The sequence below is a fragment of the Ostrinia nubilalis genome, chromosome 13 (assembly GCF_963855985.1).
Source record: "Ostrinia nubilalis chromosome 13, ilOstNubi1.1, whole genome shotgun sequence".
NCBI classification, from domain to species: domain Eukaryota; kingdom Metazoa; phylum Arthropoda; class Insecta; order Lepidoptera; family Crambidae; genus Ostrinia; species Ostrinia nubilalis.
In genome coordinates this window covers 3494976-3516464 of record NC_087100.1, presented here as the reverse complement: position 1 = coordinate 3516464, position 21489 = coordinate 3494976, and the positions used below count along the sequence as shown (strand labels likewise).

The window sequence follows — 21489 nt, the reverse complement described above, 5'->3', positions numbered from 1 at the left end:
TTGCACCACCATCAGGCGAAAAATTTCGACTACTTTTTACAATTAAAGTTATTATTATCATAATCAGCTATTTGTTGTTTACTGGTTGACATAAATCCTATGTAATAAATAATTTAAGTAAATACATATTTTTACATCCGTAATCGGCACCCGTGGTAATAAAAGCTTTGAGTAGTTCGACACAGAATTGCGCAGCGTAAAAATGTGCAAGCATAATTCTTAATACTTACTAATATAACTATTATTAAATTTTTGGCAAAAGGCAATGACCTATAAAATTATACTCATCTCTAACATCCAAAATAATCAATTGAAACTAAATTTCCTAAACACATTGTTCCGAATAAAACCTACATTTTACTAATCTTGGATTGCCTACAATTTTGTTAACCTACATCTGCGGCTAAGGTTCTAACCCATATCAAAGTGTCTGGAATAGTAATTTTAGTTGTAGGCACCACAGCTAAATCAAGGAATTCAGTATTTCTCGTAAGTTCCTACAATTTATCCGGAATTTGTTAATAGTTCACTGTCTAGGAATCGTAAGTTCCTAAAATTTCGGAGTTTCGCTAGAACATTGATGAATCAGGGCTTTGTTCTTTAGTATAAGTTCCCTGGGAAGGGCCTATGTACTAAATAAATTATTTTATTTAATTTCACTAGACTAACTGTTCCTGCTTCTTCGTGCACGTCGGAACTTTTGTCGTTCAGTCAATCGAGTCAAAAAAAATTTTTTCTTCAGTTATGATGATAAAAAGTTTTTTGACTCGATTCTCTATGTTGTCTTGTTACTCAATCAAGCTCTAAAGTTGGTAACATCATGGTGTAACATGTGCAATTGTACACCTGCCTAGCTGATAAATAAATATATCAAGGCTCTCAGTGGTAATACTCTCACAAATTGGCAAATTAGTAGGCTTATTAAAACATCTCGAAGTTTATAAAGTTCTCTCATATTATCCAGAAGAATGAAAGTGCGAATATTTTCTCGTTAATTTAGAATATTTTCGAAAACAGTTTATCTACCAGCGACACCTATGTACTCTTATATTGCGAGTGAAACTACGTAGAGGGCGAATTACAAAACTTATCAAATGTCATGGCGGACGAGGGTGCGCTTTGATCTCCAAATGTGCGGGGTTCCACTCCTGCAGGGCACTATCATTTGTCATTCTAATTAATGGATATTGAACGTGGATTAATTATCAATGTTTTGTAGATTACTTACTATTGGTTTTGAAACTGGACACTGTAGGTAAATAGTTAATTTAATTCATAACTTCAGTTTCGTGAGTTCTGTTGACTGTTCAAGTTTGAACATTTCTAAGAATGTATGATCTTGCTTTACACGTGTTGAAGTGGTAAGAACTCAAGGTTCCAAGTATTTATTCCTTGAACAAAGTAACCCTTTGATACACATATTCCATAGTCGATATTTGCGTCCCTATCTTACATAGGAGTGAACTGCCTTTGGCTGATATGATGATGGTGAATATTCTATAAACGTTGTTATAACGTATGCTTATTTTTGCATATAAATTATAATTAATCAAATAAAATGCTTATTTTTGTACAGACCCAACATTGCCCCTTATACAAACCCCTCGAAATTGAATCCAATTTGCAGTGAAACGTCAGATAAGTCATATTAAAGACAATACCCCGTCTTTTCGCATGGAAAATATTTTAATCAAATATCTTGCTACCCACTTACAGCTGCAGCGTTTCCGTATACGCCATGCAAATGAGGATAATCCGCATATGCAGATTTCTGAGAATTCTAGCAAAAGTGGCGAATAAAATGCACATAAATATTAGAGTGTTTGGTGAAATGTGAGTGAAATAAAGAATTGCGGTTTATGACTGTATTTTTGAACGGGATGCGAATGTCAAACTGAAAAAATATGTAAGAAAAGTTGCGGGCAAATGCTATGTCTAAATAATATTTCTTATATCTTCCTTATTTTCCTAGCAATATATCAAATGTTGCTTTCCTTTATTGCAATAGACCGAATTACTTCTTACGTAGATATCGTAGGGCAATTTTCTCACCATAACCGGTTAAGGGTTAGGGTCATTGGGAAATTTTACGTCACGCAAGGGTATCCCTTTTCTCTCTTTCATAGAGGCCAAATTGAAATAGCTCTATTATTTCTTGTCATTAAGAATAATGGGCATCCGGATCACATGGTGTGAATCTTAAACGATCTGTGTTTTAAATAGTTCATTTAAATGGCAATATAAGCTTTGCGCCTTCAACTCAAGTTTCGAGCCATACGTGGTGTGAAAAGCCAAATACCAAAGATGATGACTTTTTTGCCGCTTCAAAGTATGTCACAAGATTAGGATGTAAAATACACTGTTTTTAATAAAAACTTTTCAGTAAAAACCCATCTCGCATTTCTTTTCGTTGGCTGTTTTCAGCATAACGCCACCCAATTGAAAAAGCAAGAGCTTTTTAAGAATTCTGTAAGTGGTTAGTCACTCTCTAAAGTACAGTTGAGCTCGGAAATGCAAACGAAATGCGGATGAATTAAAATGAATGTGTTCTTCTAATTTTTTTCATATACATTTATATGTATATGAAATGATTTTGAAATCTTATGATTTTGATTTGATTTGAATTGATTTAGCTTCAAAGTTATAAATATTCGCATATAAATCCATACCCTCATATTAAGCAAGAACATCAACCATTTCCCGAATTTCGAATATTTTCGGAAGCTAAACCAATTTTTCCCTTTTATAACAAATTCCCCCGTTTATTCTCCCAACAAACTCAAAAAATATGGGTTCGATCAATGAGTTCTCGAGGTTTGTGCTTAGCAATGTGTATAGCGATTTATTTTGTAGATATAGTAATAAATATTTTCCAAGAAAATACGCAATTTTTTAAACATTTATACAAATTCGCATTCTCCCAATGATTTCCATAATGACCTTTGCTACCTTTATGAGTTCCTCGTCGTCTATGTTCAGCATGAATGAATGATGATGATGATGATGATGATGATTATAGTACTTAAGTTAGAACATAAAGTTCATTATGACATAATCAGTCTTATTTATTTGCTCTAACAGTCTTATTAACTTTGTGAAATTCATATTGCTAAAGCTCATAGAGTAGTCTGCAATAATGCACCGATGAATATGCTAAACTACTTTGATCTTAGTTTGAAACTTGGATATTGTCGTCATAGTAGAGACAGGGAGAGTATTATCAGTCCATATTATCATGAAGTTATAAAATTTATTAATTTCAGTAAGTTAGATCGAAGAATATTAATAAGTGTGACCAGCACATACAGGCTTAGTAGTCGATTCGCACGAAATTAGTTCGCACGAATGTGCGAAACGTCTTTTCTCAATAATAATAATGCTGGTAGGGCCCAAAAGATAAGGAGACATGTAAAGTGCCCCATAAGAGCTACCTTTTTTTTAATTTATTTGACGTTCATAAGTGCCACTTGTGGTCTAAACTGAATAAATATTTTTGATTTTGATATTGTTTTAGTAGGCGTTTCGCCCGCATTTATTTAAATCGCGTGCGAATCGACTCCTTCGAGAACTGGTTAATAATCACATACTACTACACTGGTTACCTACGTGAGTGCGACAAACGTTACATCGCGTTTACATATTCATAACTATTTTTAAAGTTGTGAGACTATGCAATATTCTGTGAAATAAATAAAATTGAAATAATATAATATTTCTTTGTCATAATATCATGTCAGCGACCACGCATTCCACACCGCACACTTAAAAACGCAAAACGCGGCGATGAAGTTGATTTTCGAAAGCTCGACGCAACAGCAGTCACTAAAACGTGCGGTTACAATACCGCGTCCGAACGCATGAAGTCGCGAAATCGCGATTCTGCATCGATACAGTCGCAAAATCGCCTGTCGCCGCGGTGCTAAAAGTAGCAAGTATGATATGACATAGGTAAATTATTATGAAACTTCTTGCGCAAACACAAGAGTGATCATGCTGTTTGTGTCTGTACTATCTATGCCCAGGTGGTGGCAAATTTGAAACCCTCATCCACGACGAAGTATCAATATCAACATTGTAATCTATTACTCGTAGATGCCTTTTGATCAGCCCTCAGGGCCAGTAACAAAATATGTTTTGATAGGGCCACGGGAAATAGGTTGATTGTTCTTGGATTTTCTTAATTAAGTACACAAAATAGCACCTATTATAACTACACAAGATATTTATTTCTGCGCTTTAGAGTACTTACCTATTATTATTAATTTTCTGGGGACCGATGTAAAATAATACTATTATGTTATTTATGTGTATGTCTATTATATTTATTTATATTATGTCATTTATTATATGTAATCTTATGTAATTATTCTAAATGTAAATTTTTTGCACCGCCTTACTTTTTCTGCATGTCCCGTGATTGACTGGCAGAGAATGCCATCCGGCATTAAGTCCGCCACAGTGCATTGTTTCTATGTGTGCTAAAGTTTAAATAAATAAAAAATAAAAATTGCTAACATTTCGTGGATTTACGTTCGCACGACTCATTTAGCCTCGTGTTGCAGATTTTTTAATCACAATGCATCATAATTTTTAAAAGTGTTTTTCTCTGTCCGAGTAGCCTTTTAATTTCACTCATAATTCAAAGGTTTTTTGCACTAGACTGTACTGGACTATACTCAGTCACAAATATAAAAGCAAATGGACTGGATTCTATTCGAGGCTGACATTGAAGCCGGGACAATGCCGCCATTAGGTTCTGAGAGATATCAAGTTGGATTGTTTTACGCTTCCAGAAATGGGTCAATTTTCAACGCAGTTTTTTATGCAGTTATAAAATGTATAGTTATGTAAATGAATGTAAAAATTCCAAATGTGCGTTATTCAGCAGTATCTACAGTGCTGAAACTGGCACAATCAGGGCACATGCAAAAATCATAGGTTGTTCAGTTTTAAGTAAGAAAAAATTTCGCCTTTAACCAAGTGGATAAACGTGAGAAACAACAGTAAACAATTACCTACCTTTAAGCTCTACAAGGAGAGTAATGTTTAAAACTAAAAAAAAAATAAAACTAAAACAATTGTCACTGAGAAAAATCTGCCCTGTTACATACAGACTTGAATCTAAATTTCGCGTTATCGAATAGAAAACTATGTTTAACAGCAAGTTATTGATAAACTAACGTGTGTACTCGTATATCAGAACAATGTATAGTTTTGCATTCATTACCAATTAGAATAACAAGCAGAACGGCCTTTCCTAATGCTAATAACTCGAAATAGCGACAATACCCGCGCGGGCTATTCAACAATAAACAATATCCGATGTTCGGGCTGTGTCCGACAGCCATTGTGGATACACCCGGGGAACTAATTAGGGAATGCAGCGGGATTGAATAGGATTAGTGTTTTGGGTCGGGCTCGGCTAATCGACTGAGTGTAGTTTCGGTGTCGATGGAAAGGGTGTAGGTTTAGGATTCTGCTGATTGACTTGAGTTATTGAAGACATGATCTCTTCATCTCTATGCCATACCGGTACAAGATGGATTAACAGTTTAAGTCAACATTATCATTTCAGCCACAGAACGTCCACAGTTGAACGGGCCTCCCTCAATGTTTTCCATATTGGCCGATTGATAGCGGCCAACATCCAACACCTTCCTGCAACCTTTATGAGGTCGTTTGTCCATCTTGTATATCCTTCCTTTTTACGTTCTTAAAAAATGTGAAATGTTATAAAATTCAGCAGTTAGTTTATGATGCCACAGTGTTTTTTACCTTGACAGATCTTTACTTGCTTGCACAGACTTTATTATGCTAAAAAGAGTGACGTTTATTTCTCAACGAAAAATTGGCTTGGACTTTTTGTCACATTAGATTAACCTACAAATAATTTATTTAAAAATAGCTCAATAATGACTGATATTTATGTTTAAACCTTTAATTAGATGCGCTGATTATAACCTGCCAGACACAAACCTCAAAGCCAAAAGGTCAACGTATTTATAGCAGACAGGCAGACAGGGCTGAGTGTGAGTTTACATCAAACATTCTCACTATAAAATTATCACTTCACGGGATTTATTGCAACAATATCTATTTTAACGGTAAATAATATTTACATAATATCTCTTCAGTCTGCCCGCGACCATGACTCGTGCAACCGAGCCGAAACGTCGGGAGGGTAAATATTATTTACCGTTAAAATAGATATTGTTGCAATAAATCCCGTGAAGTGATAATTTTATAGTAAAAAATGCAACATAATAGTTTAAAATATTACATCCTCACTAGTGAGCGCGTTAAAAAAATTTATGAAAATTTTAGTTCTTGAACGTTTCCGCTAGGGGCGCTGTACAATCCGTCATACATTTAATGTGATTTTTTTATGCGCTCAATAGTGAGGACGTTTGTTGTACTCACACTCAGCCTTCTGACCACAGAATGTGACCTTTAAAACGGTTGAAACGTAAACAAAGCAGACGCCGCGAACAAAAGCAATATCGCGATAGGAAAGTTGTTTGTCGTGATTTCCGCGGAGCTTCCGCTACCCGCCGTACAATGGGGCGGGCGGACGGCCTGGGCGGGCGAAGGCATAGGCGGTAGCGCTATGATGTAGAGAATTCAAACAATTCACTTGAAAGAAGAGTAATTTATAAAGACTAGCTTTTGCCTGTGGTTTCAGTCTATTACAGAAAGACTATCGCGTCAGTGTTTGCCTTTCAAAAACAGGGATAAAAAGTACGTTATGATTTTCTCTGGGTCTCAAACGATCTGTATTCCAAATTCCATATACTAAATTAGTTCAGTGGCTTAAGAGTGAAAAGGTAACAGACAGAGAGAGTGACTTTCGCACTAATAATATTCGTACGGAGTACGGATATTTATCTACACATAATTACAGTCACAAGTCAAAAAGAAAAGAGAGCCAGCAATATCACTCAGAATGTCCGGTGTTCGAAGCTTTTTCGAGTTGGCTATAATATCAAAAAGCCAACCCCATATTATAGAGCTCCTATTGCCTATCACTACCTACTGGTTTCTCAATCCCAGCATACCATGAAGTTAGATTCTTGCTAATCCATGACTAATATTAGCCTCCATATCAGCCCCTAATCTCAACTACAAATTATATTTCTTTCTGACAACGCTTCATCTGCACTTGCAAGAATAAACTTTTTATCAAAATTTTATTCTTGCTACTTATAGCAAGAATAAAATTTTGATAAAAAGTTTAATGCAGTCACATTTTTAATTAATTTCCTCTTTCCCCGACAATACCCGAAACTTAATGAGGCGGACATCTGAGCCTGGCACTTGAGGGCGAAGTAAAAGGTGCTAACTAGCCTGAATGATAAAACAGTTCTGAAGTTCAGCTAACTCTGACTTGTTTTTGCACTCTGCCATTAGTCGTCCGTCTACTTTTGAGGTTAATTTGAACTTTTATTGTATTTCTGACTTGTCTTTAGTGTTATGCCTTTACTAAGTTTAATAAATAATTATGCTGATTGACGTCGATGGTTAAATATTTGATTGATTGATATAAAGGTATAACGTAGGAATATTGTGTTTTGTTTATTTGTGTTAAAATTTAAGTTTGTTATCACAATTGTGGGTAAATAGCATTGACTCTCCATTGTCATTACTTTTGACCCCTTTCAAGTAATTATTATGAAACTCCTGAAGTCCTAAAGTTTCTCCTATACTGTAAGTTTACTATATTTTTACGCAAATGGACCTGTTACAAGTACATTAGAAGCCAAAGTATTAGCCTTAAGTGCCTATCCTTTATAAATAACAATATAAAAGCTGCCCGTCAGGAAGAGCTATACAGGGTGTCCCGTAATGTAACGTCAAGCCGGAACTGGGTGTTGAGGCAAGTTGTGCTGGTTATCAGAAAAATATAAAAAAAAATCTATTTTAAAAATAATAGGCATTTAAAAAAAATCAAAATATTCTACTCCAGGTGACGGTCATTTTACTCGTGTTGCCACAAATCTTCACTTTTTCCAAATTTTTTTTTTGTTATGTAACCCTGAATAATGCTTCTCTAAATTGTTATCAAAAATACAAAACCAGCTGCTCCAACTTGGATGAAAAAAATACATTATTCCCAAAAAAATTTTCAAAATAAAAATTTTGCCTAGTTTAAACTGACTGTACTGAAAAAAAATTGTACTATGCGAGTGTGGCAAGTGACGTCATAATTTGGCGCATTTAGTAAGGATTCCAAAATGGTATAACACTTTGTAAAATCTTGCTGTAATTGTCGACAATTTTTGTTTATTGGAAATAATCCCGTTTTTAACTTTATCTACCTTGGTTAAAAATATTATTCTAATGTGCCCAAAATTCAAGTTTCTGGCTTAAATGAGGTGGAGAAGCCATTTTAAAAGGTATGAGCGGGACGGAGAGGGCCATCTTACCAAGCAGGGATGTTATGGATATCCGTAACCGTAACCGAAACTATCGGATATCCGAAATAAAAAAATGTCCATAACCGTAACCGAAACTGATTCAAAAGTTACGGATAGTTTCGGATAAAGGCCAAACTGCAAAACTCTATGAAATCTGCAGTATACACGCCGCAGCTGCAATGCCGCGCTGCCGATTTCATAGTTTTGGAGTTTGCGGTTGCAGTTTGCGGTCTGCGGCCCGTCTTGGAATTGTACCTACCTTAAATCTTAATATTTGTTACCTACCAACTTGTCTGGCATTCGCTGGTACCATCTAATATGCCAGCCTGTTGTACCTTTATCATACATAGGTGTCGTCTTAGTTGGTACATAAAGTAGCTATGTGGGTCACGCTCACGCAGCATCTTGCTATTTGTATTATACCTACATTTTTGAAATTCTAATAATTCCGTAACCGAAATTATCCGAGACTTTCGGATAATCTGAAATGATTTCATATCCGTGACCGTAACCGAAACCGGTATAATATTATTCTAATATCCGTAACCGTATCCATAACCGAAACTTCATATCCTTATTATCCCTGTTGCCAAGTACAAGTGCAGGCAGAGCAGGTAGTAAAGGCGCGCGCGCACGGGTGACTTTTGTCACAGTATGTCAACTACTAATTACTGTCATGGTGACAAAAGTTTCTGTGACTGACTGTACGGTAGTCAGTCATAGAAACTTGAATTTTGGGCACATTAGAATAATAATTTTTAACCAAGGTAGATAAAGTTAAAAACGGGAGTATTTCCAAAAAACCAAAAATTGTCGACAATTACAGCAAAAATTTACCAAGTGTTATACCATTTTGGAATCCTTACTAAATGCGCCAAATTATGACGTCACTTGCCACACTCGCATAGTACATTTTTTTTTTCAGTACAGTCAGTTTAAACTAGGCAAAATTTTTATTTTGAAATTTTTTTTTGAAATAATGTATTTTTTCATCCAAGCTGGAGCAGCTGGTTTTGTAATTTTGATAACAATTTAGAGAAGCATTATTCAGGGTTACATAACAAAAAAAAAATTTGGAAAAAATTAAGATTTGTGGCAACACGAGCAAAAGGACGGTCACCTGGAGTAGAATTTTTTGTTTTTTTTTAAATGCCTATTATTTTTAAAATATGCCACATAGATTTTTTTTTATATTTTTCTGATAACCAGCACAACTTGCCTCAACACCCAGTTCCGGCTTGACGTTACATTACGGGACACCCTGTATAAAAACTGAGGGTAAAGCCTACCACGTGTATACAAAAATAAATAAAGCCCATTAAACTGTAACCTTTCTTGGTACCATTAAAATATTGTGCAAACTATCCGAGTCTCTTCAAAGGTTAATGAGAGTTTCTTATTTTTAAACTAGAAATTATTAAAGGTCGATCTTAAAGTAGAGTCATTGTACTATTTTAAGTGTTACAACGACGTATATGTGACGTCAATTCAATGAAGCAATAACCGCAACGTCATCTAATTTTACCCTAAAACGACAGTCATGATTACCTGTCAGAAGCCTGGCTTTACCGCGACTGGAACGGGCCAAGCCCTAAAAATTTCCGATACGAGGCGGTGAGACGGAAATTTCACAGAAAATAATTGCCTGCCATCCCCGCTCGTTCTGCGCATGTGCGGTGCGTACTCGGCGCATGCTCTCGCACTACTACACCTCGCGAGTCAGCTGAAAACAAATACCATTTTCAAAAGTGTTCCTTTTTCCAAAATTTGAATAAACCAAACCCTTTCTTCTTTTTTTAACTCAACTGTCAGTGTTACCAAGAAGGCGAGAAGGATTCGGTACAGAATGTGAGTACAACCTTTTTGGTCCGGACGAAACTAACCTAAAACCTAATTGATTGGAATTGTAATTGATTTTGTTGTAATTTGATATGCTAGGATGGGTTTTTGAAATACTGGATTGGCTGTTAAATCCACAAGAAGTGTTTGCTAGTCACAAAAGTAAAGTTTCGAGTCTAAAAGAGCTTTGGGTTGCACGTGCTAAGAGTATTAATTTGTCAAGGTATGGTCGACAGACGGCGTATAAATAGGTAATATAGCCCTAAATAAAGTATTGTGTGGGTGCGGGCTTATTAAGGAGGATGGCTTTTGCTATCTTTATTGTTCACCTTCTAAGAGTTTCATATACTTAATACAAACAAGCTTTGTACCTATGAGTTTTTGTTTACGTTTGGTAGAGTCGTGTTCTTTGTATGATTGATGTCGTGGCTTCTTATACTTAATTATTTCTAAGCCATAAACTACAATATAGGTTATTGAAAGTAGCTTTTTAGTACATGAAAGTGCTTCTTATGTTATGTACGAGTATAATATATGTATAGGGAAAGTATATCTGAATAGAATTGCTATAGATGTAACCATTTCGCGGGCAAACGTTAGTTCATTTTACACAATGCAATAACTGTCTTTTGTTTCGTTATATTGACATCTGACATTTTATATTCAGTTTTTAAAGGTCAACGCACACAAAGCTACGAGTATAAAGTTTTATGAAAAGTTGTTGACTTCCAATTATTAACTCATTGTTACTGAATGCTACAGTTTGACAGTTTGGTAGGGTAGCCATGGCAGCGAGATATAGGTACAGATAACAACACATGAAGGTTCAACACATGTTCTTATGCAGTTGAAATAGAGGCGAATTTGCAATAAAAATGTAGTCTAATGTGCTCTCGTCTGTACATCATACGAGTACGCTAGTTGGAATGCTTGTATGTAAGATAAGCTTACACTTTCACATGTAGATTACGTATCTTTATGTGGAATTATCCGTTACATGATTAAGTTCGTGAAAATGGATAGACGTCAGTTAGAGTAACTGAATGCAAAAAAAGTACGGACATTTTTTATAATGAAAATTAAAAGAACATTTTTCGTACATTATTAATACGAGTAAGACTAACGCAGGTTACTGGGTTTTAAGGCTAAGTTGCACCATCTTACTTTAACTTTAACAAACGTCAAAAATCTGGCAAACTCCATACAAAAAACTCCGGCTATCGTTAAAGTTACCGTCAAAGTTAGGTGGTTTAACTCAGCCTAAAAGTTTTCACACCTTTTTCAGCTAATATTATTATGTCTATTGGAACGGTTGACCTAGAATTTATTCTTGCAAGCCCGCTGAAAAGTCATTCAACGTCTAAAATAAATCTAGCTCTATATTCATATACGAGTAATACCAAAATATGAAATCGCGTTCTCCCTCGCAAAGAACACTTAGGGCAATTTATTTACACCCCAAATTGAGGGAAAATATAGCCTTTTACCACCCAAATGTCTTGTCAGAGATTTAATTTGGTCGGTTCCTTCGATATGTCAAAGGTTAATAGCAACGTCGGGTTCAGAAGACCTTGTTGACTTTTAGAATTCCCGTGAAATGTTTTTGAAGGAAGATTTGATAAGACGAATCGAAGGAGCATGCAAATGTTGCAATATTGAAAAAGTTTTAAGATTTTAGTGTAGATTTCGTTCTGGCAACAATAACTCTGAACCCATCATGTCTTATTAAAACTTTATTGCACTGATGTAATTTGGAAGCAGCAGTCTGCGTGGAAACATTATAGAGGTCCATATCAGAGCATCGAATCCAGGTCCTCCCGGTTATATTTATCTGAAATCATTGTTTGCTTTATAGCAATAAGACTGCCTAAATTATGCCGTCTCTTTTGTGTGTATTTCTTTACTTTCTTGTCTTATGTGGTGTACCTACAATTGATTTCTATAGATCGTTTCATCCACGAAGACGCGCCCCACCACTTTTTGGTCGAGGGAAGCGCGGTGTGCGGGGAGTTTGATCCGAGCAATCCGAGCGTCATTATTGTAGTGTGTGTGTGATAACAGCGTTGCAATTGGATTATCGTGGATGAAACGATCAATAATCTATCTATTTATCTATGTTAATGCTAAGCTTTCAAAGCCAAACAAACCTTACATAATAGTATCCTTTTTGCACGATTTTCATGCACCATACAAAAGAATAATGAAACGTCTTTCATCTTTTTGTCGGTGTGTTTAATTTTCCGGGACCGCACTCTTTGTATAAACGTCACATTTTGCCATGTTTCTTTTTATAAAGGTTAACTATTTAATATTCAGAATACAATGTAGCGTGCATTTAATATAACTGAATGAGTTTTTCCCACCTTAACTAGAGATTTTTTAAGCACTTGTAACACCTACTTTAAAACTTCTTTTAAATCTAGGAATTCCAGTACCAGTAGGATGTTTGTTACTCTTTCACGCAAAAACTACGGAACGGATTTTGTTGAAACTTTACAGTATTATTGTTTATAACCCAGATCAACATATAGGCTATTATTTATGCCGATCTGTGACACTAAATTTCACGCGGGTGAAGCCGCGGGCAAAAGCTGGTTATTAATATTTGGTACTTGAGAGACGCGCGTTCTTCATGGGCCAGTAAAAATCCTTAATAAGTTTGGACTAGCACTACTTGCCATTTTTATGAAAGGACATGAAGCTAAAATGAAAATGGAAAAAGTAGATACTATAAATATAAATTTAGATTCAAGCCTAACTACCTTCATTCATCGCTCTACATCCAAAATAAATAGCTAAATTAAATTTAACAAAATAGACAATCATTGGTTAATAAAACACATCGTAAACTAAAACCATCCTGCTAAGTGAGGGTAATAGAAATTAGAAAAACAATTAGTTTGCTTCAGTAATTTTCTTCGTACATTTCCCGGGTTCAGATTTTCCTTTGTCGTGAAAGGACTGGAAAGTTTCTTGATGAGCGTTTTTGTGCTTATTCTTGAACCGTAGTAGTACAAAGACGGTTTAGCGGGAATTGGATTCAGTTGCGATGGTTTCGAAATTCGTAGGAAAGAATATAAATGGTGTCAAAAGCATTTGTGCTTGTGTTAACTGTCGCTTAGCAGCTTTATTAAATGTTAAAAACAAGTATGTAGTTACCACATTTTTCTGAATATTTTGCTACTATCGTTTAAGCTGTAACAATCAAAAATCAAAACTTATTTATTTTTGCAAATAGGCTTTTAAAAAGCACTTTTACGCGTCCTAGTAATAACCCTACCACTGCTTCGGGACAATAAATGGGCCAGTGCAGCAGTGCTGAGAAGAAGCAGCGCAAGAAACTCAGTCACTATTGTAATTATGTCATAAACGTGGTGAAAACGTTTTGTCACCTAGGAATAAAAGATAAGCTACAAGCCTACAAAATCGTTTAAACCTTTATTTTGTAATTCTACAAGATTTATATACGACAAAGTCGTTTAAATACGACAATATAATCTGTTTCTCGCAAATGTCTCGTTTAAATCTTTAATGTACGCAGTCTGTACCAACATGTTTTCGTCAATTGCGGTAATACTCGTAATGTTAGCACAGCACTTCCAGTTTACCGCAAACATACATTTAAATGGTTAATGGCGCAATATAATGTAGGATCTCAACCTATTTCTAGTAAATACATTGACTGTGATATTTTTATACCTTCAATATTTTTTATGCGTCTGTAAATATGTAATATCCAAGCAGGTTTTGAGGTAAAAACATTAACGATTAGAAATCAAGTTTGCGCAGTAAACATTTATTCATGCTTTTATATGTGTCTACTTGATATTATACGAAACCCTAATGCCCGCTTTTTAGCGCCAAAAGCTTAAGAGCCGTAATTATAATCAAATAACCTTTTCAACACTTAAAATATCAGCCCTAAATTTAGGCTAGACGGCCCATCCTTCTCGCTCATTCTCAAACGTAGTAGAGCGAGATGACACTACGTTTGACGTTTCACTTCACGCAGGGCTGTCACTCGTTCATGAATTTGGAGAGCGGTTCATAAGGAATTTAGTTAATGCTGCTGCGGTGGTTCCCTCGGGTATAATTTGGCCACTCAACGTACCTTTGGAGGATGGTTCATTAAGGTTTAAAGCGGTCTGATGGGGAACGGTTACTGGCACATTTTGGTGTCACGCTTTTTTAATGTTTGCATGTTGGTACCTGTTTTGCATGTTTTGCGGGAGCTATTTGCATCTTTTTAGCTTTACTTTAAGCGTAGGGTAAAGCGCAGTGCAGACGGTGTGCGTGCATGCAGATAATATTTTAGAAGTAAAAGCAAAGTACGTAAGATACCCATCAGTTACTTTGGTATGTTAAGTAACTGTAATGCATTGTGAAACAAAAATACGAAGTTGAATTTAATGCTATGTCGACTCTACAAAATCGCGTATAATAGAAGCACCGAGACATACGCCCGTATTCACAAACGATGCTTGCATAAATGAAGCAACAAATCGAACGCACAGCGTGGAATAGAGCTCTGTGATTGGTTCGTGTGTCCCCTGTGTGTCCACACGCACTGTGAGACCTCATTGTAATGTTTGTGAATACGAGTGTTAGTTGTATGTATAGTGAGAAGGTAAGCCTCGTAGACTTTTTGAAACAAATCATAAAACTGACTAACCTTGATACCTACTAAATTGTTGCCTATGTTCAATAGATTTGCTTAAATTCATAGGTTCTTTGGCAATATTTATTGAGTCCATAAGTCAATCTAAGTTTCGATACCTAAATTTTATCGAATTCCATTTACAAAGTTTATTGGCCTATTGGCGCTGACTTTCAATAAATAGTTTGTTTGTTATGATGAGGATGAAGGACTAACGCCCGTATTCACAAACGATGCTTGCTTAAATGAAGCAGCAAATCGAACGCACAGCGTTGAATGGAGCTCTGTGATAGGTTCATGTGTCACCCTGTGCGTCCACGCGCACTGTGAGACCTGAGTAATGTTTGTGAATACGGGCGTAAGTTTTGTTTACGATTGGTAATAGCTTAAATTGAAGTTGTATTATGTATAATGGGTAACTAAAGCTTATACTGAAGTTGTATAATGCCCCTATTTCACAATCGGATGCTGATTAGCATGCGTCACAAGTTACCAAGTTATAAATTCACGGAACGACTTCAAACGAACTTATTCATGTGTCAATCCACTCAAGTATGTTGATATACAGGGTGGAATTTTGTATTGCCACCTGGAGGGATATACTGTAAATAGAAAACTTTACTCAAAGAAAACATTACTTTACTTTTGAAAAGAAAGTGAATTGCATTCAAAGATTTCACCCTGTATACCAACCTGTTTTTATGTAAGAGGATAGCAAGAATACTGACATGTTATGTAGGTATTTCATAGTAGGTATTTATACTAAATGTTATTTTGAAACAAAACTGAACACCCAGTTTTCAATGTGGTTCAAGAATATAAAAGTTAATCCAATTTTTCTGAATGTACCTTCGTGATCCGACGCCTTCGATTCTCAGTTCAATTTGCGGGATTGCATTGCTGGATACCGCAAACTGGATGTCGTGAGATCAAGCCCTTAAATGTTGTCAAAAGTCATAGAACGTACAAGTCGTCGGCTTGATATTCTTTTGAAATAAGGCCGCCGACACCAAGCCGCCGGGCCGTCGGCGGGCTTGGTGTGTAAGAAAGAAAGAAACATTTATTATGATGAACATCACATAGATAAGAGCAAAGAAAGTATACGAAAAAAACAACAGAAATAGCACATAAATATTACAAGGAAATAAAAAATGAACTGAGCAGTGCCACCCTGTTGCAACAGCGATGCCCATCGCAATGGGACTCCACTCAGCATATGCCGTGGCCTACGGTGGGGAAGGCCACGACGCTGGTTTTAGACTGTGGTGTAGAGACCTTATAAGTAACACGTGGATTGCCACATCAATTATTACAACCCACTCGATAAAAGTTAATGTAAAACAGGCCGTTCGTTCATTGTTTTAATAAAAATTTAATAACATTACCTTTACACAGTTCGCAAAGTACACAACCCACAATGTTAATTTATTTGTTCAACGCTCATTCTATTGTTTTATAATAATTAATTGTAAAGGTTAACGAACAACTAAACAAAAGAAAATTCGGAAGGAAAATAATTAACGAACTAAGGCTGGGTTGCACCAACTTACTTTAACTTTGACAAACGTCAAAAATCTGTCATACTCCATACAAAATATGCCGGTTAACGTCATAGTTACGGTCAAAGTTAGGTGGTGCAACTCAGCCTAAGTAATGTTTAACTTTCATCAAATAATACCGACACGTGTGTATGGTTAACAGCAAGTCAGTTCATACACTTGTTAATGCAATATCACACCTATTAAAACTACAAACACAAACATTACTATGAGGTCTCACAGTGCGTGTGGACGCACAGGGTGACACACGGACCAATCACAGAGCTCTATTCAACGCAGTGCGTTCGATTTGCATGCATCGTTTGTGAATACGGGCGAAGATGTAATTATCAATGTGCACAACTTGATGGACCTAGCTTAATATTTGGTACATTATTGGGAAGGACGTAGGTTTCCGACGCAATTAATAATGGCATAGTTACAAAAGAATAAATAATTTGAATGCGTTTAATTTATGATGTTTTCCATACATTTATAATCCTACTTTTACTCAGAAAAGTGGCGAAAACTTACTTTTATACAAGTAGGTATACCTATCATAGTATCACTTTACTTTAGTTTAGGTTGTGGTTTAGGAATACAACGCTGTGTAGAATTTACTTAACATTCCCGCTGCGAGCAAAACCGCGGGAAAAAACTAGTTGCAAATATAGGAGAGCTGTAGATAAGCTATAAAGCTCCGTACATAAGACCTTTAAGTGAATGGCCTCGTAAATTGTGTGTTATTGCATTTCTAGAAGCCACGCACGATATTTTAAATAAACGACCCGCGAATGCTTCCTTGGATGGCTCCGAGAAATTGAATCGAATGGCGTGTACGCCGCCTTAAATACATGCTGTTCAATATACGTCACATACAGCCATAACGGTACCTACTTGTTGGCTGCAAATGGGTCTTGTGCGACGATTCTGACAGGAGATAAATTTTGCTGTTATTGCTATGGTAGACTAGCTTCTGCCCGTGGCTTCGCCGGTGTGGGTTTGGGTATATTATGTAAAGAATTCAAAGTCATAAACACATAGGATTAGCAAGGGAGTGGGCAAGTCTTAACGCCAAATGATGAATTGCGGAAAGTTACTGACAATTATGTGCTGGATTCGTCAAGCTAAAGATAGCGTAGTTGCGAGTACAAATTGATGATGATGAGGACATTGAATAATGATATGATACATAGAGTAAGTCACTAGCACTAGCTTGCTAAATACTCGGCTGCTAAAAATGTATAGGCCAAATAACCGATCACCGATGCGATGTTGTTTTGTTGTCAAACCATATCTTTAACATCTAGATGTTATAATACGTAGATATGATTTGACATCTTACTTATCTAAATAGGTAAGTAAGATGCTTTTGTAGATTGGTAAGATCGTCTGTTTTCAATGTACGGCATTCAGTGCTCTAATGGTGCCTTAGGCTGGAAATGGGCCTCATTTGACAATTTTGACGCGCTATAAATTATTCGGTGAAGAAACTTGCAAATTTGGTAGGTAATGTTTATCGTCTGTCAAACAAAAAGGTTGTTATTGAGTGAGTACATTGAAAGTTGTGAGAAATGAAGCCTGTGGCGTAAGATTGAAGATTGAAAACAGTGCTTTAAGCTCCATACTTTTTAGCGTCAAGTTAGGTAACCTACTTTTTATTTTGCGACAAAATACATCCAGTTTGCATATAGCAACAAAATAGCTATAATCATTTAAGTTCGGGTAAAAATCTACAACATTGTAACTGTAATGGAGTTATAAGTTTTGAGAGAGGAAAACAAGAGGGAAAACTCCATGATCCATATAAACTGGAACTAGTAAGTTTCCGTAAGTTTCCTATCGAATTTGAGGATAATTCCTTGTTACAAGTTTTGCAGTAAGTTTGACTTGATCAAATATTTTGATAGTACAACGCTGGGAAGATAATGAATATTACCAGTTGGTATTGTTGTTTTAAAAACTAATGATTAATCGACATAATATTTAGGTAATCAGGAGTAGCAGCGAGAACAGTGATGAAAAATACCTTCTTCTAAAACATTTAATGTAGGTAATGAGATAAAGTTTATATTTAACGCCCGTTGCAGTGGGCATCTTGTTTGTGAATGTGTACATATGTGAATGGGTGGGCACTACTGGGCACTGCTCAGATAACTCTTGTTTTTATTTTTTCTTTCATTATTATGTGCCACTGTCATGTATATGTAATTGCCTGTATTTGTGTGATGTCCATTATAATATATGTACCTTTCTTTCTAATAATTTTTACATTTATTTTCTTCAAGCTACACTAAACCCTTAGGTATTCTTCAAAACTATAGACCCTAACAGATCAGAGGTGGAATTGTGTAAAGCAATCGTAATCATTTGACAGTTCATAACGTACGATAAAGTCAGTTAAACAAAGCGTTTGATAGAATAATTGTACGTTATGAACTGTCAAATGATAACGATTGCTTTACACAATTCCACCTCAGGTTATTCATGCTACAAACCCACGCAGTTTAATCATGTCGCGAACGAAATCCTCCACTCATCTTACACGCAATATCGCCAACGACTTTGACAAAGTTCTACTCAGTTTACGACTCAAAATTACGATTGCTGTATCAAACAAAAACGTTTACGACTCAACACGAATGCTAAAATGCTCACGTTTCCTTTGTTACAGGGTCCGCCAACGATAAATTCCATCGCCGAAACTCGTAAACCTGTCATTTTAAAGCCAAGAATAAATTGTTATCTTACATTGGAAGAAACCACCTGAATTGGAAGCAATGAACGAAACAGCACTAGATTACAGTTTCCTAGGCAATATCTCAGAGAAAATACGCAACGGGACGCCGAACAGTCTGCCCTCGCCGCAAACGACCGGCTACGAAAACATCATCGACAACAAAATAGTTCAAGCCTTGTTCTGTGTTATTTACACCATAATATTTGTTTTGGGGCTCGTCGGGAACCTTTTAGTATGCTTCGTCGTGATCAGAAACAAAGCCATGCAGACTGTCACGAATTTATTCATCAGCAATCTAGCGCTCTCTGATATTTTGCTATGCATTTTCGCAGTTCCTTTCACCCCACTGTACTCCTTCCGAGGATCCTGGAGCTGGGGCTCGCTACTATGTCACATAATGCCTTTCGCCCAAGGGTGCAGCGTATACATATCCACTTTAACTCTTATGTCTATTGCTATCGATAGGTTTTTTGTAATCATTTACCCTTTTCGACCGAGGATGAAGATTGAGACGTGTATTACAGTTATTATAATGATATGGACATTCTCAGTCACCGTGACGATGCCGTACGCGATTTTCATGACGTATTATGATTTGGACATCGGGAGATTCTGCGAAGAAACATGGCCGACTGAGAAGTTGCGTCGAATCTTTGGGTCTGTCACCTCCTGCCTACAGTTCGTTTTGCCGTTCATAGTTATAGCCGTCTGCTACACGTGCGTCAGTTTCAAATTGAACGACAGAGCTAAAGCCAAAGCAGCTAGCAAAAACTCCAGGAAGGAAGAATTGGATAAGAATAGAAAGCGACGGACCAATCAAATGCTGATCGCAATGGTTACCATATTCGGTCTTTCGTGGTTGCCTCTAAACGTGATCAACTTGTGCAATGACTATTACATCTATGCTATCCACTTGAAGTATTATTTCTTGATTTTCTTCATCGGGCATATAATAGCAATGTCTTCGACATGCTACAATCCTTTCATCTACGCTTGGATGAATGAGAACTTTCGTAAGGAGTTTAAGCAGTTGATTCCGTGTATAGATACATCAGCACAGTTGAGAGGGAATATTCAGTTGGAGCAGTTGGGAGTGGGGCAGGGTGAGAAGACCTTCAACGGGAATACGACGACTGACAGTTTTCTGTCGAGCTCGCAAAGAGCGACATCATTTAGGCATAAGAGGAAGCCGAGTGCTGCTGCAGACGTGGAGAAGAGTGGAGTGGAGCTGAACGAGGATTTGCTGACAGTTGATGTGAAGCACTGTCACATATCCACCAGTTACAACCTGAGGAGGGAGTCCGTGAAACTGCGCCTGATCAATGAGGAGTCATTCGACGGGACGCCGACGCAAAGTCAATTCTAACGGTTGGTCTCATGGGTAAGTGTTTGCTAATGTGCTTCAGTTTTATTAAGCCTAATATCGAATTGCAAAGAGCACTTATCCATATTTATCTAATGGTTTCGTGAACCTTGTGAAAGATGCCAGATTTTTTCTTGCCCTACTCCTATAAAAATAACTCGTTTTCGAAATTATCTACCAGTAAATCAAATTTAAAATCCATTAGGTTGACCAGCACAATATTAAGTGGAATCATAAAACTTTGTTCACACAACATTCTTTGTTCACAGGTACGCCATTGGAGGCGTTCCCAACTTTGAGAATAATAAGCTAGAGTAAGAGTATCCAGTATTTTTGGAGGCAATTTATTTTGTACTGAAATACTTCTTTATTAATAATGCACAATTGACTACTGAACTAAATGACGCTTAAACGATTACTAACCCTTAGATAAGATTTATCACGAACTTATGTCCGACTCTACAATATGTGATTTTAGCACAATTTTATTATTTTAGAACCATTCCGACCACTGCCACATAGTCCTTAGGATTAGGATACCCAAATATATTGTTATACCATCAATTCACTGTAGAATTAATTCATAAAATCCTTCTGGATATATTACATAAGCATTCAAAAGGATTCGCTTATTGAATGAGACCCATTTGCGAACCCATTCTCGGTGAGTTTACGAACAGTCCTTTTTGCACAAACATTCGCACAATGGACAAATGTTTGTACAAAGGCGAAGTCAGGTTTAGGACACTTACACAAATCTGCAGGTTTTCTTTTATTATTGGTGAAAGGTAAGAAAACTGGATATAAAACGAGTATTTAGTACTTACCTATATAAAACTTTGTCTTAGGCCCAGAACAGACGGTGAAACGCAACTGCAACGAAACTGCAACTTTCTGATGATTCTGATGAATGAAACTGAAACTGAAAGTTGGATGCA

At 36.4% G+C, this 21489-nt stretch overlaps 2 protein-coding genes across 2 annotated transcripts in view; both read left to right on the top strand.

The window, feature by feature from the left end:
* Window positions 1-21489, top strand: part of LOC135077450 (drebrin-like protein) — a 229056-nt gene that overhangs the window by 114302 nt on the left and 93265 nt on the right. The window lies entirely within an intron of this gene.
* On the top strand, window positions 10205-20893 carry LOC135077118 (prolactin-releasing peptide receptor-like). Its single transcript, XM_063971681.1, has 3 exons — window positions 10205-10262; window positions 19123-20569; window positions 20821-20893. The coding sequence occupies exon 2, from the start codon at window positions 19229-19231 to the stop codon at window positions 20552-20554; it is 1326 nt and encodes a 441-aa protein (XP_063827751.1). The 5' UTR covers window positions 10205-10262; window positions 19123-19228; the 3' UTR covers window positions 20555-20569; window positions 20821-20893.

Coding starts and splice junctions, on each gene's coding strand:
- LOC135077118 (XM_063971681.1), top strand. CDS start 19,229: ATGAACGAAACAGCACTAGATTACAGTTTCCTAGGCAATATCTCAGAG.